Source organism: Hyperolius riggenbachi, chromosome 2 (assembly GCF_040937935.1).
Source record: "Hyperolius riggenbachi isolate aHypRig1 chromosome 2, aHypRig1.pri, whole genome shotgun sequence".
NCBI lineage: Eukaryota > Metazoa > Chordata > Amphibia > Anura > Hyperoliidae > Hyperolius > Hyperolius riggenbachi.
The window spans coordinates 267539589-267563438 of record NC_090647.1 but is presented as its reverse complement, the minus strand read 5'-3'; the positions used below and the strand labels follow the sequence as shown (position 1 = coordinate 267563438).

Here is a 23850-nt window from a genome sequence, read left to right as displayed (position 1 = left end):
TGGATCTCTGGTGTGGGACTTGATTGCGCAATTTACAGAGACTTGATGTGATCATGAGAGGTGCGTGGTGCACCTGTGCATGCTCCGAAGACCACAACCCAGCCATGGGTTGCGATCTCATGGAGGGGACATCGGTGGCCTGGAGAACAGCAGAACTTCAGTGTGGGACCTGATAGACTTCTAGGGGCTGGAAGAAGCCCCAGGTGAGTAAAACTTTTCTTTCTCAAGTCGCCTCAAAGGGGGGGGGGGAGTCTTTGATGGAAATAATTAGCCAGGTTTTGGTAGTAGTTTAAATAAACATACCCCACATCTCTGCTTAATACTTATACATGTAGCGAAATGGTAGAGTGAAGCGAAAGGCTGGCACTGCTGCAGAGGTGAATTTATTGTTGCAATAAAAGTGCAATATACAAAGTTGCAATAAGTGCAATATACAAAGTTGCAAACTTGGATGCAAGAGGAACACATACCATGGTGTGAGGAGGCACGTGGATGGTGTTGGGTACTGGGTACAGGATGCGTGATTGCCATTTCGCGCAACAGTGCTTCTACGGAGGCTACCTCTCACCATGGTATGTGTACCTCTTGCATCCAAATTTGCAATTTTGTATATTGCACTTTGATGTTATTTGCAACAATAAATTCACCTCTGCAGCAGTGCCAGCCTTTCTCTTCACTCTACCATTTCGCTATTCATATTTGTTGGCTAGAGCACGATAAGGAAGTACTCTAGGTAGAGGCACCTTGAACCCAGATTGCGCACAGTATATGTATGTTCACTGTAGTGTCATCCTCTTGTTACTCTTTGACCTCCTATACTTATACATGTATTTTTTTTTCTAGGTTGAGTCTCAGAAGATGAAATACTCTGCCAAACCTGCCGAAAAATATTGCCCTTTGTCCTGTTACTTTTTTTTTCTTTGTTGTAAGCCATTCATTTTAGTTTAGTTTTAGCAATGTGTTTGAAACACTTGGTTCTTATTGTTACAATGTTAAGTGTTTTGTTGATGACCTTTTTCTCAAACTGAAGGTTAGAAAAAAAAAAAAAATCTCAGTTGCCTGCAAAATATCCTCAATGATGTGTGCATGTACAAGTATTTAATGTGCTAGATTACCAAAAAACATCCTGTACACATGGCAGATATTCTAGCACTATATGGGCTTGATGCCGTTTTTTGCCCCTAGTGCGTGCAAAGCTACTTTGCACGCAGCCTCGCTCACTGCGCGCACAGCGCGGGTGCGCCTATATTAGTGCGCCCGCTGCCCCTTAAACGTTGCACCTGGTGCAACGATAACGGCGCATCGGGTGCCTACAAAGTGGCGCTGTTATTAAGGGGCAGCGGGTGCGACGTTATTGTTGCACCGCGCACTAATATAGGCGCACCCATGCTGTGCGCGCAGTGAGCGGTACTAAGACTGATGTGTGGGCGCAAACACTAGTGCCTTAGTTTGCGCCCACTAAGTGATAAGGCACACTAACCGGCTTAGTGAATCAAGCCCTATGTGTCTTCTCTCTGTCTGTCTCTGTCTCTCTCATATGGATGCACATTAGCAGGATACTTCCTTTTCCATCAACAAAAGGTAGTGACTGCTCAGCAGTTGCAGAGATTTATTTTGATAACCAGCCTTTCTGATGTTGATGTTTCATTCATGCACATGCTAGCATAGGTATTTTCACTTACACAATGTAATGATCACCAGTGGCACCAAATGCATTTTAACACCCCGATTCTCCGAATCACTTTTTCCACCACCATTCTCCTGCTCACCTCCAAAAAATGCAGTGTGTTATCTCCTAAGTTTAAAAACAAACAAACCCCTACTCCTTTTCAGTTATAGGTGCATTGCCTCCTCTGTGACTAAGGGCCGGTTCACACTTGCTTTTAAAACGTATCCATGCGATGCGTTTTTAAAGCTTTGCTTAAACATAGGAAGCGGATCCTACACAATGCGTATGGACCAACGTGATCGATGCTGCAGACGTGAGGCGAGGTGAGGACATGGAACGGACGGGGGAAATTGTTGCATGTTAATTATGTTAATTATCCCCACCAGATAGGGAGAATTTGGAGAAAGCAAATCCCAGCTTGTAGCAGCTGATTTAGTTAATCAGCAGTTGTGTTGAAGGGAACCTTAACTGAGAGGGCTATTGCTGTTTCCTTTTTAACCTCCTCAGCGGTATGGACGAATATATCCGTCCATCACCGCCGGAGGTCGCCGCTCAGGCCCTGCTGGGCCGATTTTTACAAAATAAAAAGCAGCACACGCAGCCGGCACTTTGCCAGCCGCGTGTGCTGCCTGATCGCCGCCGCTCTGCGGCGATCCGCCGCGAGCAGCGGCGAAAGAGGGTCCCCCCAGCCGCCCGAGCCCTGCGCAGCCGGAACAAAAGTTCCGGCCAGCGCTAAGGGCTGGATCGGAGGCGGCTGACGTCAGGACGTCGGCTGACGTCCATGACGTCACTCCGCTCGTCGCTATGGCGACGATGTAAGCAAAACAAGGAAGGCCGCTCATTGCGGCCTTCCTTGTTTATTCTGGGCGCCGGAGGCGATCGGAAGAACGCCTCCGGAGCGCCCTCTAGTGGGCTTTCATGCAGCCAACTTTCAGTTGGCTGCATGAAACAGTTTTTTTTTAATTTAAAAAAAACCCTCCCGCAGCCTCCCTGGCGATCTTAATAGAACGCCAGGGAGGTTAAACAATACCAGTTGCTTGGCAGTCCTGATGATCTCTTTCACTGCAGTAGTGGCTGAATCACACACCTGAAACAAGCATGCAGCTAATCCAATCTGACTTCAGTCAGAGCACCTGATCTGCATGCTTGTTGAGGGGCTGTGACTAAAAGTATTAGAGACACATAAACAGCAGGAGAGTCAGGCAACTGGTATTATTTTAAAAGGAAAAATACACATCCTAATCAGTTTAGGTGCCCTTTAAGTGTACAGTGATTTGATAGTTTCAACCTCCTCCTTCTGGGCCAAGCTAATGTTCACATTAAGAGACTATTCTAATCATCACTGCTGCTGACATAAAGCACAGTAGCCTATTTGTGGCAACATTTCACTAAAATTTTCCCAACAAAGCTAGACACACAAAATATGAATCTTATACACTGAAAACCCCCCATGTGAACACTAAGGGATCCACAAATAGATATAGGTAAAGTGAACATTAATTTAGCATTTCTATGTTCAGCAGGTTTGATATTATTTTTAACTAGTGACCTTAGCCCGTTTAAAAACGGGTTAGGTCTGTCTCTGCACGCCTGCCGCGAGCATGCGTGCACACCCGCCGCGCGCGCCCGACCACCGCGCGCACACTCGCACACACGCCCGCTCCTTCCTCCCTTTCAGTGTCACTGCGTTCCTCCCTGCACATGCACAGTGCTACAAAACACACACACAGGGACATGGGATGCAGAGACACTTGGGTTTTATTATAGAGGATGCCTTTATTGATTTTACTCAGATATAACATGCAACAGAATGACTGCTCTTTACCCTGAATTATAAATGTGCCTAAAGAAACTCATAACAAACTAAAAGGTATCTATATGCATACACTGAAATAACTCACTGGTCATCTCATTTGTCAATTAGTAAAGTATTTTTTTAACATTGTTATTCTTACTTGTTATCATTCCTTACAGTTACATTAAAGTCTGCTTGTTCAATGCACGAAGGCTGATGTAGTCTTTCTGAAGGAAATGTTTCCAAAATAGAAATACAAGCAGGGCAGAATGCCCTTAGTCTCATTTTGGCTCTCTTTGGTTCCTTCACAGGCAGAAGTTTTAATGTAAATGGAGATTGACAAAACTTTAGACATGGACATGAAAAAGCCAAGGTTAGGATGCATAAAAAAATATTTTCAGGTAAATTTAAAACACTTTAATAATGATCAGGCTCCCAGGAGAAATGGAAGTCCTGATTTAGGATTTAAAAAGGTTGAAGAGCAGTGGAGAGCCTGTTTTAGCTTTGTCCAGCATACCTGAACTGGATTCTTAAATAAATGTTCTACTATTAGGTGTCATTAAATAGTGGTTGAACAATTGCTGTAGCATAAACACATCTGCTAACATACTTTATTTCTCCACAAAATCTTTCTGGCTAAAGTATAAACACTTTGCAATACAGATGCTGCACCTGACTCCAATTGCAGGCCTGCTAGATCTAACAGCCATTAAAGGGAACCTTAACTGAATGGGGGGTAAAGAGTTTCACTTACCTGGGGCTATTACCAGCCCCCTGCAGCAGTCCTGTGCCCTCGGAGCTGCTCTGGAATCCTCCGGTCCCCCGCTGTCACATAGTTTAGTTTTTGACGACTCACCAGTCGGCCGGCCGCCATGCGTATTATTGTACGTATTCCCAACTGCAATTAGCGTTGTTGCGGACCGCAACGCATACAAAAATATGCGTTGCCGCATATCTACGCTTGCGGAATGTGGCAACGTGTATTTTTGTAACAAATACAACGCGTATCTTTGTTTTTGCAACAGGGCTAATTGCAGTTGGGAATGCGTACAATAATACGCATGGCGGCCGGCCGACTGGTGAGTCGTCAAAAACGAAACTAAGTGACAGCGAGGGACCGAAGGATTCCTGAGCGGCTCCGAGGGCACAGGACTGCTGCAGTGGGCTGGTAATAGCCCCAGGTAAGTGAAACTCTTTACCCCCCATTCAGTTAAGGTTCCCTTTAATGCTCTCAAGACAAGCCTTAACTTACATGGAAAATAGCCAAGGAGGCCATTGGTGGCCACCTCAGAGAAAATCCAGCATGCATGCAAGCTAAGGCCCCTATCACGTTGTGGTACTCTCCCCTACCTCTCCCCAGTGGCAGTGGCCATTAATTTTAATGATATTGCCCACAGTACCCACAGTGCAACGTGATGCGATGGAAGTTCCTTAGATCATGCTGAGGCGAGATGGACTCTGCAGTGCATTGCCGAGCTGTACCACAATGGCACCACAGTAGCGTTGCAGCGCACATTAAGAAGGAAGTGTGCACTTGATTTAGATGTCTATGACATCTGACATCACTTGTGCACATGTTCTGGGGTCGGGCACGCAGATATTCCTGTTGGCACTGTCTGTCTGGGGAGGGGGGAGCAATAGGCTTTTCTGCCGCACGCAAATCACACCACGCCAAGCGTTCAATTACTCAAAATCTTGTTTCACCGATATAGAAATGGACACCTAATTTTTAAGGTATATCTCTTTTGCATATTTACTTTGTTAAAAAAAAGCTGAGTTGCGGGAAGAAACTAAAATCAATTGCAGCCATCGCATGGTGTTAAAGCGGTATTGTCACCATAAAAATCAAATTTCAACAGCAACTGGTCTGAGTGTATTAAGTGATAAAGATGCTAATCCTGCATTTAAAACTTGCAAAACGTTTTCTGCTGTTATGGTTTGGAGTTATGACATACTTTAGGAGCACTGGCCCTAGTGCCAAACAGTACAAAAGAGTTGAGTGCTGGGAGTTCTTTTTATCTATAATATATGTGTTTACAAGCAAGGCTGAGGTGACTCAGTGATTGGATGTGTAAACAAAAAAAGACAGTGAAGTTGCTAGTATACACCTCAGTGGGAGTCTCTGAAGACTCTGGGAGGAGGGCAGCTAATGAATATACAATGAGCAAGAGAAGGGAGGGGGGGAGAACAAGAGTCGGGGAGGATATGATGTCAGCATTAGCTTGGCAAAATGGCCACTGCCTAGAATAGGATTTTCTGCTTTTCCTTTGTAAAATTCACAGGATTCATTACGTGGATAGCACAATACATCTTTTATGTAAGTAGAAGTAGTATTTATCTACTTATATATGTGTTTTTTATTTCTAGGTTAGCATGGGTGTCGCTTGTTCTTTAATCCCCACTTACTACATGTAACCATCGTAACCCTTCTATTGCAGCCATTTAAACAATGAGCTAGCAGATGAGGTTGCTGATTGAGCTGATTGCCTGTGCTTCACCATGAGAGGCTGTATTATTATTTATTTATTTTTATTATTATTTAGTATTTATATAGCGCCGACATATTACGCAGCGCTGTACAGTGTATATATATATATATATATATATATATATATATTGTCACTAACTGTCCCTCAAAGGAGCTCACAATCTAATCCCTACAATTGCCATATGTCTATATTATGTAGTGGACGTACTGTTGTCTAGGGCCAATTTTAGGGGGAGCCAATTAACTTATCTGTATGTTTTTGGAATGTGGGAGAAAACTGGAGTGCCCGGAGGAAACCCACACAGACACAGAGAGAATATACAAACTCTTTGCAGATAGTGCCCTGGCTGGGATTCGAACCAGGGACCCAGTGCTGCAAGGCGAGAGAGCTAACCACTACGCCACCGTGCTGCTGTAGGTTTGATTCCTGCTAATAAAGCATTTTGACAAGAACACAATTTGGAAGCACTGATCCCAGAAAAAAAAATTCATGGCACAACATTGTGTCTGTGTCTTAAAGTTTTCCCGAGGCGACATGTGACACGATGAGATGAAAGTGTATGTACAGTACAAAACATATTAATAATCGAGCTGTTTTTCTATTTGTATTTTGCTGCCTGAAAGAGTTAATTTTTATAAGCCATGCAAGTGACAGCTTCTGTCTTGTTGGGAATATAGTAAACCTCACTGATAATCAAATTACAGCTTTAAAATATTTCCTAACAGTCTATAACTTCTGTGGGCAGGGGAAAGATAGAAAAAGGTCACTACTTCATGTATTTTAATTCTGGGACATTTACTAGGCTGCAGATACAATAAAACATCAGTAGATACAGCAGATACAATAAAACATTCAATCTACTCTGTAAATGTTTTTTTTTCTTTAAACTATAATGAAAAAAAATGCCCCTGGGGGGCACTTACCAAGGAAGGGGGAAGCCTCTGGATCCTAATGAGGCTTCTGCGTCCTCTTCAGCCTCAAGGAGCACTGAAAGCACCCACAATTCCATTCACAAGTAGTGGCGGCTGCAGCACACGGCAATATTTACAATCTGCATTCCCAATACAAGCTTCCCCTCGGGTCCAGCGGAAATGCCCAAGCCCAATCGGGTCCGATCTACTGCGCAGGTAGAGCGGACTTGATCAGGCTTGGCTATTTCTGCTGGAGCCCATGTGGAAGCTGGTACTGCACTTGCTGTTTGCGGGCTGCCTGCACTAGACCCCCGAGGCTGAAGAGGACGGGGAAGCCTCATTAGGATTCAGAGGCTTCCCCCTCCCGAGTTAAGTACCCCCAGGAGAAGTTTAATTCATTACAAGTGTTCTACAAATATAAAATAACATCATGGGATATCTCAAAAAGGAAGATAAATACAATTGTTTATTTCAGCAGTGAACCATATAGGAAAACGGTTGCATTAAACGAAGTGCGGCAAATGAGAATAAAACTCAGCACACGTGAGTACTTTGAATGGAGCAATCATCTGTATTAACACTGAATGTTGTCTGAACTGATCTGCACAGGATGGATTGGTCTACATGGACAATAATAGCTGTCTTTTACCGTAGTTTGGACACTTGTTTTTAAAATGATTCTTGGCCAAACCGTTGTTTAAACTCTGCTGTGGTCTAACCATTGCTGTATTCAGCATTGTATTCCTTTCCTTTTATTCCTTGCTGTTTGCAGCATATATTTAATTAAAAACTGCTCATCTTATTTCCTAAAGTGAAAAGTGAGCGTGGATGTAAAATAACTCTGTTTTCGTTAGAAACATCTCTTGTTTTTAAAGAAGAAGCACTTTTTTATCTATTCCTCTGCACAGACTTGGATGCGAACAAATCTTTATTATACTCTAGTTTACCACTCATTACTCTTCTACAAATCATATGCAATAGAATTACCATCACTTTCTTCTGGAAATTATTTTTATATATGCAGAGCTGTTTGTGGTATATATTTAAAAAAAATAATTCATTCCAGGGATTCAGTCTGTGTAAGAGTAGTTTTTCATGGTTTCATTAATTTCTCCTCTGCTCCACATTCAGCATTTTCCATCTTTACTCTAGGGTCTGTGCAAAGCTTTATGCAGGCTGCTTTTACAATTATTTCATTTCAATATAATTAAAAAATCTATTGGCACATCCTGATTAGGCCTTGTTTTTCATCTACCTTCCTAATGCAGGATTGTTAGTGGCACACACTTGAAAAAGATCATTTCTGGAGGCATGATTTCTCTTCTTTACTTTGAGTCCTATGCATATATATCTGTGGCGTGTCTTAACATTTACTAAGATTAAATAAGTGGGAGTGTATTTATGCCTCAGTATATAAGAAAATACTTATTTTTGATCAGGAAATAAAAAAAAAGTTTTTTTTCTGCTGAACAATTCTGTGAGAAGACAACTTTTCTGCAATACTGGAGCAGCATTGCTGGCACAGTATTTGGGGCTCTTTCACACAAACAGCTGACACCAATACAGATACAGTAAATGCTTGTCAGCCGTTCCTGTTTATTTGCTGGGTGGTAAAAGCTGGCTGCAAGCACCCAGCCCTGGTAGAGGTCTCATGAATATATATCTGAGCGGGTGGCAGCAACCCACTGGACATGATAGGAGGCCTTTTTTTACCAGATAGTAACCGGACCACGTGTCAACCGATGACACGCGTGTTGTTACAAACGTTCCCATTTGGTTGCATTATTTTGCAACTGGTAGGCACTTCCTCTCTTGTTTGGCTAAATGGCACGTTAAGCATGTTGTCTGTCTGAAAGTGTCCTTAGTAAATGAAAAGGAGCAGTCAGTTGTTCTCTGTTGCCTGGCATGTCCAAGCAGAACAGAACTACAGCTCCCAGAAATTATAGCACCGGCTATAGTTAGACAATTATAGTATATGGCAATATATTGCAGCTAGCTTTGTGAGCATTATTATCTGAGCACACTGAGCTGTCCAAACAAACCTGTGACATTCACCCATCTCTTCAGCCCCTCTTTCTAGAGTCTCTTTAGTCACAGAAGATTTTAATTGGAGGCCATAAGTGTGCTGTATTGTTTGCCAAGACATTGCTTCTGTACTGCAACATGCTCTAATAGCTTTAGCCGCGACCCAGAACTAGTAAGAACAGCAGGAACTGCAAGTATATTCTGTATATACATATATATCCCTGAAAGGGGAAGGAACCTTATTGATGAAAGCTAATAGTAATCTTTATTAGTGAATCCAAAACATATATAATTGAGGGCACACAAACAACGATAAAGGGATACCCCAGATACAGGATGGAATAGGGTGTTAAGATACGGTCTCAATTTGATGGGTCTAAATGTAGCACCTCTATACAGGAGTGGAGAGAATGCTTGCCCAACATTTTCTTCCTACTTTGTCAAGCAGTGGTAGATGCACTCTCTGGGTTGCCTAATCAACATCAATCAGCACTTATAAGCAATATTATTCTATATCCTATAAAGAGACCTGACTCTGTCCTATAACTAATAAGGTATCTGGGGGTCAAGACTAAAGTGCAGGTGCTATTTACAAGAGGCTGCTTGAATGTTTCGCCTAAGAACAGGCTTCGTCAGGGTGTATATACTTAATAGCAGCACACAAAGAAAATAAATGAATCCATCACTCACTAAACCATTAGAAAAGTAGTCACAGAAAATACATACATGCACACACAATAGCAGCCCAAGTCAGAGCTCAGCTATGGATAATTAGCTATAGAAGAGAGTGAGGTTTCGTTACAGGACATAGAGTAACATTGCAATAGATTTGTTGTAAGGTGCTGGGTGAGATTAGTTGCATGGAGTTTGCCTGTGCAGTGCTTACAGCACGCTGGGTTAGGCACACCTTCAGTGATAGTAAAGCTGGCTGGATTTATGTGGAGGTGAAACAGTGCAGCCATATACAGTGGAGGAAATAATTATTTGACCCCTCACTGATTTTGTAAGTTTGTCCAATGACAAAGAAATGAAAAGTCTCAGAACAGTATCATTTCAATGGTAGGTTTATTTTAACAGTGGCAGATAGCACATCAAAAGGAAAATCGAAAAAATAACCTTAAATAAAAGATAGCAACTGATTTGCATTTCATTGAGTGAAATAAGTTTTTGAACCCCTACCAACCATTAAGAGTTCTGACTCCCACAGAGTGGTTAGACACTTCTACTCAATTAGTCACCCTCATTAAGGACACCTGTCTTAACTTGTCACCTGTATAAAAGACACCTGTCCACAGAATCAATCAATCAAGCAGACTCCAAACTCTCCAACATGGGAAAGACCAAAGAGCTGTCCAAGGATGTCAGAGACAAAATTGTAGACCTGCACAAGGCTGGAATGGGCTACAAAACCATTAGCAAGAAGCTGGGAGAGAAGGTGACAACTGTTGGTGCGATTGTTCGAAAATGGAAGGAGCACAAAATGACCATCAATCGACCTCGCTCTGGGGCTCCACGCAAGATCTCACCTCGTGGGGTGTCAATGGTTCTGAGAAAGGTGAAAAAGCATCCTAGAACTACACGGGAGGAGTTAGTGAATGACCTCAAATTAGCAGGGACCACAGTCACCAAGAAAACCATTGGAAACACATTACACCGCAATGGATTAAAATCCTGCAGGGCTCGCAAGGTCCCCCTGCTCAAGAAGGCACATGTGCAGGCCCGTCTGAAGTTTGCCAATGAACACCTGAATGATTCTGTGAGTGACTGGGAGAAGGTGCTGTGGTCTGATGAGACCAAAATAGAGCTCTTTGGCATCAACTCAACTCGCTGTGTTTGGAGGAAGAAAAATGCTGCCTATGACCCCCAAAACACCGTCCCCACCGTCAAGCATGGGGGTGGAAACATTTTGCTTTGGGGGTGTTTTTCTGCTAAGGGCACAGGACAACTTAATCGCATTAACGGGAAAATGGGCGGAGCCATGTATCGTGAAATCCTGAACGACAACCTCCTTCCCTCTGCCAGGAAACTGAAAATGGGTCGTGGATGGGTGTTCCAGCACGACAATGACCCAAAACATACAGCAAAGGCAACAAAGGAGTGGCTCAAGAAGAAGCACATTAAGGTCATGGAGTGGCCTAGTCAGTCTCCGGACCTTAATCCAATAGAAAACCTATGGAGGAAGCTCAAGCTCAGAGTTGCACAGAGACAGCCTCGAAACCTAAGGGATTTAGAGATGATCTGCAAAGAGGAGTGGACCAACATTCCTCCTAAAATGTGTGCAAACTTGGTCATCAATTACAAGAAACGTTTGACCTCTGTGCTTGCAAACAAGGGTTTTTCCACTAAGTATTAAGTCTTTTATTGTTAGAGGGTTCAAAAACTTATTTCACTCAATGAAATGCAAATCAGTTGCTATCTTTTATTTAGGGTTATTTTTTCGATTTTCCTTTTGATGTGCTATCTGCCACTGTTAAAATAAACCTACCATTGAAATGATACTGTTCTGAGACTTTTCATTTCTTTGTCATTGGACAAACTTACAAAATCAGTGAGGGGTCAAATAATTATTTCCTCCACTGTATATTCAGCCAAATGCATTGGGTGCATGGAGCAAAGCGTAGATGCTGAAATGGTGTACTAAAGATTTCCATCACAACTTACCTCTCCAAGTAGCAATGTTTATCACATGTTCCCATACCATATAGTAGTCCTTGTCATTTTAGTATTATTGTATGATGTGAAGTGTGGGTGGTCCGAGTTTGATTGACTCATAGAATGCTCTATGTGCATGGTGATAAAAAGGATTAGTGGTGGCTTTACTGGGACGATAGGGAAATAGAAAGAAGGATGGAGTCTGTGCCTGGAGGATGTTTCTTGAATGCAATAAAACAGCGTACTTTACTTTCACTTACTTGAGAGCGGCTCCTGCATAATTTGACAATGTGAACACATTCGGGTATACACATTTTCGAGGTCAAGAAGGTTTAAGAATGGATCCAGTGGATAACAGCTGTTTCATTGTTTTAAAAAATATTGAATTCCATATGATGGATGAATTATAGTATTGGATATTGTTTATTTTATGAAAGATCATTTATTTGGAATGATAATCATACATTTAAAAGTGGTTAGAATAAAGATGGCATATAAAATCTATCAGGCTGGTGTGACCTTGTTTCGACCGCCTTCAGACACTGAAGTGACATCTGTACGACCACTAGCCATGCTTGATTCATCGTCTCCACCAAAAGGATTACGTCCACAGCATAGAAGGGTCATTAAGCAGTTCCGGAACTGCGAAGCAAATACATAAATACATTAATTCTATATAAACAGGAAAGTTTCAAAAATGATGTCCTCCTACAGCTAATGGCCTGTAGATTATGGTCCATTAGTGGAAACTGAATTAATATACTGACATTATTATCCGAATCCTTAGACAGGTAGTCTGACAGATCCCACAACAAGTTTTACTGTTCATGCATATGTACAAATATTTTACACTACCATTGGCAGATGCATACTAAAGGCTCCCTGCACAAAGGGTGCAGGACATGAAGGCTTAATCTCATCAGAAAGCATACTGTTTGCAAACAACCTTGTTCAGTCAAGTATTTGTTCTATCCCTCAGCATATTTGTTCTTTTCGTCAGCATAGTGGATCATGTAGTACAATTAAATATATATTTGGCAAGGGGTACTTGTGATAATGTTTACTATGCTAGGGGGTACTTGATGAGTACAGGGCTTTAAAAGGTGTACATACCAATAAAATGTTGAGAAACACTGTTCTGCTAGGTGCTCCCTATGTGTTTATATATGTATCAGGAATCTGAGATTAGTACAGCAATGTTTGGCAAGACCAGCCAAGAATGCCCAATCATCTATACTTCCTAATATCAGTAATTTGGCCATCACTCCTTGCTTTAAATAGCACACTAAATGGCGGTCTTTACTGATGATCAGATTATTAATTCGCATTTATACAGCGATCACATCTTCTGCAGTGCTTTTACTAAGTACATTACCATGTCTCTAACTGTTCCTCAGAGAAGCTTACATCTCTGCCATTATCCCTTCTATAGCTATAATATGTACGAGAACAGAACTGCTGAACTAATCTACTCAGCAAATTGTCACTGGACTGCTACCAAATATGTATTGGGACTCATGAGTGATTACATATAGAGTTCAAGTTCTTTTTGCTATTTAATCGCACATACATATGCCAATACATTTTAAGCTAAATAGTCTCTGCAAATCACATGCCCTGGTGACAAAGTATATTAGCGAACTGCATCCTGACTAAAAGAAAAAGGCATAATCAAAACACAAGTGTAAAAACCAAATAGGGTACTGTGTGTATTACAGTTATGAACTCATGATTGCATTTTTCCTCTATTTTTTTCTGTAGAATTTCATCTTGCATAGCAGATAGCATAACATGAAATATTTGTGAGAGAGAGAAAATACAAAAATGTGTTATGAGAAATAACAATTGTGTCTGAGTTCCTCACATATGGGTAATGATATGAGTTGGACCAGCTGTACCATATGTAGTAGTGAACTAGACCTGTTGTTCAGGGGCAATGCCTGCTTCTTGAACTAACACCAGTTCTGCACACTTTACATTTAATTAGAAGTTGGTACCACTAGTCATCCTTCTTTATCAAAATGCTGCAATGGGTATAATTGCTAATTCTCATGCAGGAGATCCTTGGAAAACACAACTGATCCTGCAATCACAGCCAGTGCTATGCTTTAAAACACACGCTATATGAAATCAGCCAAGGCAGCTGAAAACTACCACCGCTGCCAAGAACCTAGTGTGTGTAGAGTGACCCCCTGATGCCTGGGCGATTGTCTCAGCCGAATGCTGACTGACAGCATTTTTCTCACTCATATCGCCCACCGTATGATGCACCTCGCCTGTTGGCCCACTCCACCCCGCATTGCAACTGCCTGGAGGCTAGCAACCCATCTGTACAGCTTTGGCCCTGCGGTGTCACCTGAGGGATCAGCTCCTAATATCTGCTGGTCAGCATACCTCATACAGGGCTTAAAAGAATCTCAGAAGCAAATATCAAAATCTAAAAACAGTGGCAGACACAATGCCTCCCCCAGTGCACCTTAATGGCAATCTGCCTCAGTGTCCTGGAATAGGTCATCTTTATTTTCCTGCAGACCCTCCTCTTCTCTCTGCCCTTAGCTTGCTCCTTCAATCTGATAGTACTGGCTTTCTGACTTCTACAGGTCCCTTTCCCAGCCTAACCCTTCTCCTGGCACAACTTGCTGCAGTTGGAATAACTACTTGAGGCACACTGTGTCCCTGTCCCCTATCCCTCCCTGCTGCTGAAAGACATCTCTGTTCCATTCCAGCTACTGTGCACTGGCTACAACAGTTCTTATCTGACTGAACTAGCCAGAATGGAACAGGAAGAACTTCCAGCAGCAGGATGGAGAAGATGGCAGAGGCATGACTCAAGCCAGCAGAGATGGGTTAATGTTAAATGGGGCCCTAGGCAACATAGCTGATTTGGTTCCTCCTACTTATCACATGGCTTTTCTGGTCAGCTGAAGTAGTAGAAGGAATCAGAGGAGGTGCCAGTCAGGCCCCTGGAAACCCATGAAGCCCTAAGCACCTGCCTGGGTTACTTTGTGCATGGTCCTGTTCTACAAGTCAGCCAGTTTGCACAAGATTTGAGTTCTGTGGTGTACTTGCACCAAAGAACTACATTTTCCAGTGTGCTCTGCTGCAGCCATGAGCTAACTTTTAGACCAGTCTGGACTGAACTTTTAAAAGGAAAAAAGAATGCAGAACATTAAAGTTTTTTTTTTATTAATAAGTCACATTGGGGTTGATTCACTAAATTTATCGCGCTGCAGCAGCGCGATTTACATGGACTTACCTGCCCTAATGATATCAGCACGACTTGCGCAGGACTTCACAAGGGGCGGCTGTTGCTAAGGAGCGCACGCTACGCTGCCTGTAGTGCGCGTAGGATGCCCGCTCTGTAATTAAGTTATGCTGCTAACATTAGGGCACGTAGGTTCATTTAACTCACACTGCTGCAAGGCTATACATTTAATGAATCAACCCCATTGTTAGCAGTCATTCCTTTGTGCTATTAAGATGCTCTGGGGTTTACAAACACTGCTTGGTTCACTGTATGTACTGTATATTCTAGTAAGAAGAAAATAGCAGTCTGCTTTGCCCATCATTGTGGTTGGAGACAGTCATAGTGGGTTGAGGCAGGACATTGGCCAGCTGTTCTGGCTTCAGGCTTCTGTATTGTGAAGTTTGTGGCATTGGCAAACCTCTTTTTTTTTTAACAAAAACTTCAATCAATAAATCATCCTATTTATAATTTGCCAGAAAAAAACTGCAAAATAAAAGTAGAGCTTTATTGCATAAACATTTAAGTAACTCATTTTCCATGTAACTATTCTGGGCTGCAAACTCAGGCAGACATACTGTAAATGTATACAGTGGAAAGCAGAAGGATGGGTTAACACTTATTTTTGTTAATAATCTATTGTTTATTTAAATAAATTAGACACCAACCTGCTTATTCATGAAGACATAAATGACAGGGTTGTAGACGGTGGCAGTTTTTGAGAAGTACGAAGGCATTGATGCTAACATGGGATCAATTACAATATCTTTATTGGTAGCCGTAACCATAGCAAATGCAGCATATGGTAACCAGCAGACGAGAAAGGCCAGTACCATAGCAATAACCATTCTGGTCACCTCACGTTCAGCCCTTTGAGTGGTCTCTGATTCTTTCTGCTGTGCAGCAACCTGCCAGATTAGAAGAAAAATGAGTTGTATGTTTCAAAGGGGGGCAGATAAAAGCAGCCTTAGCATAACAAGCATGCTACTTTAAAGTTATTTGTAGAATTAAACTCTCAAAATGTTTCACTTTCACTTGGAGAGCAAATTCCATTTACCCACTGCTCTGTGTTTAGTATGCAGTCTACATCCTGACCCTGCATTGCAAGCATTCCAATGTAATCATAAATGCTTTTGCTTTAATGAATTTTATCTAAGTCAGCATAGCTCCTTTCTAGTCCATTTCCGGGAGAGGGAAGCTTGTTATCTCTCCTCCCACATTACTGCTCCTCACTGATTAGCAGAGGGCAGTTCAGTGTGACACAGGGCTGAGAAGGGAAATACACCTCACCCTTCTGCAGAAGCTGCTGAAATACGATTTATGCTGTGATCCTGTGTGTTTACAAAAGCAAGCTAGAAAAAAGCCTTAGGGTCTTTTTACACCTAATCAGTTGTTGTAAGTTGTAACTGAAAGGACAACTGATGTGCAGTCCGTATTTCACTATGGCCTCTTTCACACTATACACTGAAAAACTGAAGCTTTTTTTCACAATGCATTGCTATTTACCACACTTTATTTTGCTACAAACACTCAACGATTTCTGTTTGTTACAGCAAAGTCCTTGTTATCCAGAGTTCAACCAACCAGAAGTCTAAAGCAACTGGCACTTGAGTCTGGAAGCCACAACACACAACACAGCACACTTACAGATGTGTTGTCCATAGCAGGATTCTGGAGCTCCCAAAGGCTTCCCCACCTCTCCTCACTGACGTCTTAGGGAAACTTTTTTAAAAATCAGCCGGCGGGCCAACCTCCGTGCCAGGCTGCCACCATCCAAGGCTAAAGAGAAAAATCGAGTCCTCAACTTCAGTCTCAAGGCTAGACTGCATTTTGAAAATGTGCTTGCTTGCATCTTGCCTATGCACTGCAGACTGCTCCCAGGCCCCTGGGCTCCTTACAAAGGACCAGAAGGGGCCACCAGGGCACAGGCCACCAGCAGGACAAACAAGTGATGCCACCAGCATTTAATACAGAGTTCCTGGTATGTATATATATTGGTGGTATAGTACAATAATAGCTAGGCCTATTATTAACATTGATTTTCAAACAGCTAGAAAGCACATTTATCTGGCATCAACCAATCCCCTTTGGTGATGGATAATGGGCCGTTGGTGCCAGATAACGGGGACTTTGAAAACTCAATTACATATTTATTATTTTCCCACTACATACCATAATATACGATTTTTATTATACATATATACACACACTCATTCATAATTCCTTTTTGTTGTTTATACAAACCACAAAGTTTGATATGTACTGAACAGTTGTATCCAATTTATTCTGATTAAATACAATTTTACAATACATCCCACACCATACTATTTTTGGTAAAGTTGGTCTGAATTTTTCAAAATGTTCAATTTCCAAAAGTCGAGAAAAATAGAAAATTTGAACAGAGTTCCCGATCGAAAACATGATAATTTTATTCGAATTGGGGTGAAATTGAAGAGAAAAATAATGTGTGTGGCCACCTTTAGCTGAATTGGCTGCCCACCTGGTGTACATATAGGTGATCTTTTAAGATGGTTAGCAGCAGTTCCATAAAAGACTCACCACACCCTCCCACCTCTCTTTTATTTGCTTGCTAACCGCATCACGCCGATGGGCGTGGCTGCAGCAGCAGCCCCAGGACCGCCTAACGCCGATCAGCGTAAAGTCCTGGGGCTTAGTTTTCCAGAAGATCGCACGCTGCGCCCGTATCTCCTGCTTGGTAGGCGGAGCGGAGTCTCCCAGCGGCGATTGCCACTCTGAGACTGTTAGACAACAAAACCGCAGTCTAATTACCACGTACAGAGCTGTGATCTAAGGCAGAGCTGTACCGGGGGACACAGAAATGATCCGATCACAGTGATAGTCTGACGGGGGAGGGCGGGACTGAAAGAAAAAAAAAGGAAATTTATTAGAAAAAAAAATATTTGTAACAAAAAAAATAAACACTGGGGGAGCGAACAGACCCCACCAACAGAGAACTCTGTTGGTAGGGAGAAAAGGAGGGGGGGGGGGGGGAGGAAATCACTTGTGTGCTGTGTTGCACAGCCCTGCAGCTTGGCCTTAAAGCTGCAGTGGCCTATTAACAGAAAATGGCCTGGTCTTTAGGGGGGTTTAACACTGTGGTCCTCAAGAGGTTAATTATCCGTCCCATACATTTTGCGTTATGTAGTACTCTTACATTTTAAAGAGGACCTTTTAGCCATAGTGTCTCCAAAAAAACCCGCACAAATATAAGTAGATAAATACTTGCTGTACTTACACAGCATATGCATTGCACTTTCCATGATTTGTTTTGCAGTGAGTTATATATTGTAAATAATGAGATTTCTATTCCTGAGAGGTTCCATTTTAGGATGACTGTGTCTGAAGCCAATCGTAATGTAATTTCCTCCCTTACTGTTTGCCCTCCTCCTTTTGATTTAGTATGCATTAGCACTCCCTCTTCCCAGCCCTTAGACACTCCCACCTGCTGCTCAGTAGTTGAGGGAAGTAGCCAGTCTGTCTGCGTGAAGTGCTAAACTACACTTGCTCAGTCATCCATTATTAATGCTGCACTACCAATCCTAGTAGTTACCATAGTAAGCTAAGCTGATATATGTTCTGCTGCCAGCCAGCCTTCGGTTAGGAAACTTTAGCAGCAGGTAAAGAAGGCTGCAGCTGGTATTCCTGCCCCTCCTCCTACTGAAAGCAGAGTCCTCCTTCACTATCAGTGAGGAATGTGAGCCCATAGTCCCCCCTCCCCTCCTACCGCACATCACCTCTGCTCCTGGAACTGTCAGAGCCTCTGCCCAGTGACAGATGCTCCCAGGCAGAATGCAGAGGAGCTGAAACATTGTCTGCCACCTTAGGAGGAGACGGAGAGGAGAGTGCTGAAGGTTTCTGTCCTTAATTACCGAGCAGTGTGGACTCATCTGCAGTGACTCCCCCATTCCAGCATAGTGTATGTGAGGCTGCTGTCATCAGCAATCCTGGAACCACGTAGTTGCTGGCAGCTGCAGCTTCACAGACCCATACACAATGCTGGAAGAGGGAGCCACACTGCCGCTATATGAAGTCCACCTCTCTGTGCACTTACACACTACCTAGATACCCAGCCTTGCCATCAGCAGCAGGGGTCTGGAGTGTGCCACTTGCCATCTTTACCCCACTCTGCAGAGCCCCTTACGCAGGCAGGCAGCTACAATAAATGTACGAGGGAGGTCTGTATTACCGATCAGAGAGGAACAGAGGCGTGGGTGTGGAAAACTTGAGGGCCAGAGGAAGCAGCCAATCAGGCTGCACTTCTGCATAAGTGGAGGAATATTAGATGAAGGGGAGGAACAGGGAGTAGCAGAGAAAAAAAAGCTGCCCAGCATACACTGCTACTTCTCTTTTGCGGCTCTGTGTACCAAGTTAGGAGCTGGGGGCAAGAGGATTTATAAATCATATTAATTTAAACGTGAGAATGATTTTTCACTGTGCCAATGCCTTTTTAGCATCTTTTTAGGCTTCATTAAAGAGGGATATCCAGAACTATTCTTTAAATTCATGCCTAACACTTACTCTTTAACAACTTAATAGTAATAGACAATAGTCGCCTAGATAGGAGCCGAGCTAGTCTATCTGGACACATATATATGTCCAATGTTGCTGTGGTGGGTTCATTCATGCGCATCCACCACTCATTCCCAGTAGCATTTACTGTGATTAGTGAAAGGCAAGTGTTCCTCAAGCCAATCGCAGTGCCTGGAACGAATGGACATGACCCCAATCAGGGGCCATGTCTATTCATAATAACGAAGTGAAAATATGTTAAAAAAAATGTAACTCTTCCTGGTAACCTAAGATAGTGTTTGTAGCGCCATTTTGTAGTGAAAAAGTAAAATTACAGCAGGTATACATTTTCAATGTTACCAAAAATAACAGTTTAAAAGAAAATTACATAAAGAGTTGCCTTAGGGACTCAGCTTTTTTAATGTCTAAATGTATGTCATGAGGGTATATTACTATTATTTTAGTAAATAAGGGCTTGTAATTATTGACCGGATAAAAAACAAAACAGAAAAAAATGGACCTTTATTTCCTAATAATATATTGTTGCCATACATTGTACTAGGAACATAATTTAAATGTTGTGATAGCCAGGGCTAATTTTTATTTATAGTAGCATTGTTTATTTTAAAACTATAGGGTATGGAATTGGAAAAATAGTGTATTCATTTTTTTTCTTGTTTTTCCCCTATAAAATACATCAAAAAGTATCACCCACAAAAGCCTAATTTGTGTTAAAAAACAAACAAACAAGATATAGATCATTCTGGTATCAGAAGCAGTGATAAAGTTATAGCCAAATGAATAGGAGGAGCGCTGACAGGTTAAAACGGCTCTTGGCAGTAAGGGTAAAATGGCCTGTGTGTTAAAATGGTTAAGGTTCATGGTTTTTACGCACATTCTGCCAGGCAAGAATATGGAAGTGCCAGGCAATAAGTTAAGTGTTAATTAATAAAATATCCACAAACAATGTCATTCTGAGTGCACATGGTTATTATATACAGTGGGATAGCTGTTGATTTTTATATGGAGTTGGGGTGCCATCTGTAATGACATGTAAGTTATGCTTGCTAATGTCTTCAAGCATTTTACTGTAATGATCTGTTCAGCTGTCTGCACAGGCAGACAGCTGTTTCACCATTTTTTAGGTCTGAGTGCTGCAGGTCTCTGGAAAAGAGACCTGTCTTCACTTTGCAAGTTTCAGAGTTGCTCTGCTGGTGAGGAATTTGCATACACTTGTCATGCAAATTGCTTAGCTGCTTCCTTTGATGGCTTGCAGTATAAATACTTTTTGCTCCCAGAATTTCTGGCTGGTCATGATGGTTTGTTCCTGCTAACTCACCTGGAGTATCAGCCTTTGCTATGGTTTGCTAAGATTATTTTAGAGTAATTCCTTGGGACTGCACTAGGTATCCCTTCTAGTGTAGTCAGGTTGTATTATCTGTTTTGCCTTGTACTGTCTGTTGCGATTGTCTTGTCGCCAGCGGCGGTCGACAGGAAATTGTTCTGTCTGTGGGGATCGCATTTGCCCTAGTGGTAGTGGCGGTGGTTCCTTCTGTACACCGTCTTAGGGGTGCAAGCCAGAGCAGCGGTTGCTACTGGTTGCTCCATCTGTCTGCCTGTCTGGATCGCATCCGCTCTAGCGGTAGTGGCAGTGGTTCCTTCTGTACTCTGTCTGGGAGTGTAGGCCGGAGCTGCGGTTGCTACTGGCTACTCCTTCTGTCTGTCTTGTCTGGTACGAACGCTTGCTGTAGGCTTGGTGAGGTAACCGTTTAGTAAGCGTTTGCGTTCTCTATTTCGTGTTTGTATTACATTGGTTAGTTAGGGTGGCACGCTTATCACTGGGCACCTAACACGCGGTGATCGTGTCTTAAACGCGTTCTCTGTTGCGAATGAGTGTGGAGTTCACGTTTAGCTAGCGTTTGTTATTTTCCTTGGTGTTCTGATCATCTGCTGTGTCTCTCTTGCTACACTTGTGCTCTGTCTTACTCGGTCTTGTGTCACTATTGGTTCTAATCGCCACTCTTAGTTTCAAAAGGTTTTATTGAAAATTATAAACAGCGTTTAGAAAAGCCCTTAACGTAGGGCATTGTCATAATCAAAAGCTTTGAACATAGACAAATACAGAGAAAAAACAGGCAGGTCAAATAGCTACGTATACATGAACGTAGAAGTACATTTATAAACATAGTGTTTACATATTGAATATTGCTCCTAGAATAAGAGAGCACAGGATCGCAGGCCCAGCGTTGTTGAAGCCGAGAGCCATGGTTGCCAGGTTCGCGTAAAGGATAGGGTAGCATCATTAACTATAGCTATTAGCCTTTCAGATATTAGGATCTCCATGATTATGGAGTCAGTCATTTCCAGCGATAAAGTTGGTTTCATCCATTGGCGGGCAATGTGGAGTCTGGCCGCCTTGGCTACAAGTTGTGCTAGCCTATGGTGTGGATACTTCCACCTTTGCGGTTTGTGTCCCAGTAACAGTTGGAATGGATCGGGTGAGAAAGATGTCTCAAGGGCTGTACCTATGGCAGACGCCACTTGGGCCCAGTAGTTTTTTGCTATAGGGCAGAACCACCATATATGGGCCATATCGCCCAGCGGCCCGCATTGTCTAAAGCAGAGAGGAGACTTATCACCGGAGATAATATGTAGTTTCTGTGGAGTAATATATGTGCGATGTAGGATTTTGTAATTTGTTTCTATGTGCGAAAAGTAGCTACTCCCTTTAGCTAAGGTGAGGCAGCTTTTGTTCCATTGTTTGAGGGTAAGGGTCGTACCTAAGTCAGTTTCCCATGCTTTCATTGAAGGGAGTTTATTGCTTTCTAAAGGCTGGGAGATGACCGAGTATAGGTAGGAGATAAGGCCGCCCTCCAGAGGTCTTTGATCGCACCAGTGTTCGTATGTTGTGCGTGGGGGAATAGTGTGTGTAGTTCTAATTAGGGAGCTCAAGAAATGATGGATCTGTAGTGCCCTAAAGTATTCTTTAGGCGGAAAAGAAGTGTGGGCGCAAAATGTTGTCCAATTCGGAAGTTGATCATTGACCAAAAAGTTGGATACGTTTAGGAAATTGTGAGAAATCCACAACTGGAAGGTTCATGATTCCCAACCAGGTGGAAATTTAGGATTACCAAAGATTGGAAGTTGTAGAGGGACTACAGATTGCAGTTTCTTGTGAGTTCTTAGTTTATACCAAATAGCTAGAGAATGGGCCGATATGGGCGATTGTATTTTGTATTTTGCAAGGGAGGACTGTGGAGACCACTAAAAAGCTGCAAGGCCAATTGGTGCTAAAAGGTCGTTTTCAATGTCGGCCCAAAGCGGTCGGTTATGGGTTGAGTGCATCTGTGTCAGCTGAGCGATCTGGGCTGCTCTATAGTAGTTAAAAAGGTCAGGGACTCCCAGTCCTCCTCTCTCCCTACTGAGATATAATATTTTGTCTTATTCTACTTTTTTTATTATTGGATATAAATTTAAATATCGAGGATTGTAGGTCTTTAAGTGATGCTTTGTTAAGATTGATGGGCAAAGTTCTAAAAAGATAGAGAAGGCGTGGTAACAAGTTCATTCTTACAGAATGAATACGTCCAGACCAGGAGATTGAGGGAGAGTTCCACTTTAGGAGTTCCTGCTTCAGCTTGGACAGCATCGGCCTATAGTTTAGTGAAAAGAGGTCAGCGGTATTTGTTGAGATTTTAATGCCTAGATAGGTAATATACTTTGATTGGTAAGATAAGCCTGTTTTGGCAGCTAGAGCCTCTGTGTTTTGTTTGGGCATGTTGGTAAAGAGAATTTCGGATTTATTGATGTCCAGAGTAAGACCAGAGAGTTGGCCAAATTGTTTCACTAGCTTAAGTAGGTTAGGGATATAGGTATGGGGTGATGAGAGGGTTAACAAAAGGTCATCGGCAAACAGGTTTGCTTTGTACTCAGAATTCTTGATCTTTATGCCTTGAATGTCAGGAGAGGATCGAATTGTATTGGCAAGGGGTTCAATTATTAGGGCGAATATAGCTGGGGAAAGCGGGCACCCCTGTCTTGTCCCTCTTTGTATGGGGATGGGGGTAGGGAAATTAGTGGGAAGTTTGAGATGGGCTATTGGATTAGAATAAAGGGATTTGACCGCTTGGAGGAAAGGTCCCTGAATACCCGCCTTCAGTAGTGTATTTTGCATAAAGGACCAGTCAATTGTGTCAAATGCTTTTTCCATGTCGAGGGACAATAAAGCACATGGAGTTTTGTTGGTTTTCACTACGTGTAGGAGATTAATGACCTTCCTGACATTATCTGGGGCCTGGCGGTGCGGTATGAAGCTGACCTGATCTCTATGGATGAGTGGCCCTAAGACTTTGTTCAATCTAGTAGCTAATATGGCTGTTAAAATTTTATAATCAAGGTTTAATAATGATATTGGCCGATAGTTTTTGATGTCCAGGGGGTCTCGTTTAGGCTTTGGAATAACAGCAATTGTGGACTGACCCAGCTCACCCAGCTCACTCCATCTTCCAGCGCATACCTTCAGGAGTAAGATTCCG

General features: G+C 42.5%; 2 protein-coding genes across 10 annotated transcripts in view; one reads left to right on the top strand and one right to left on the bottom strand.

The window, feature by feature from the left end:
• Positions 1-2392, top strand: part of TEX14 (testis expressed 14, intercellular bridge forming factor) — a 477154-nt gene extending 474762 nt beyond the window's left edge. For 6 of the 9 annotated variants that reach the window (XM_068268626.1, XM_068268628.1, XM_068268627.1 and 3 more), the window contains one exon: positions 844-2392. In XM_068268626.1, the coding sequence (XP_068124727.1) occupies positions 844-848 (5 nt within the window). In that variant the 3' untranslated portion in view covers positions 849-2392. The remainder of the gene's footprint in view (positions 1-843) is intronic. The other 3 variants (XM_068268633.1, XM_068268625.1, XM_068268631.1) reach the window with 1 other exon arrangement.
• A 9553-nt stretch (positions 2393-11945) lies between these two features.
• Positions 11946-23850, bottom strand: part of LOC137544300 (pinopsin-like) — a 36809-nt gene continuing 24904 nt past the window's right edge. The window contains exons 4-5 of the mRNA XM_068265356.1: positions 15454-15693; positions 11946-12183 (exon numbers count right to left, since the gene is read on the bottom strand). Coding sequence (XP_068121457.1) covers positions 12046-12183; positions 15454-15693 — 378 coding nt within the window. The 3' untranslated portion in view covers positions 11946-12045. The remainder of the gene's footprint in view (positions 12184-15453; positions 15694-23850) is intronic.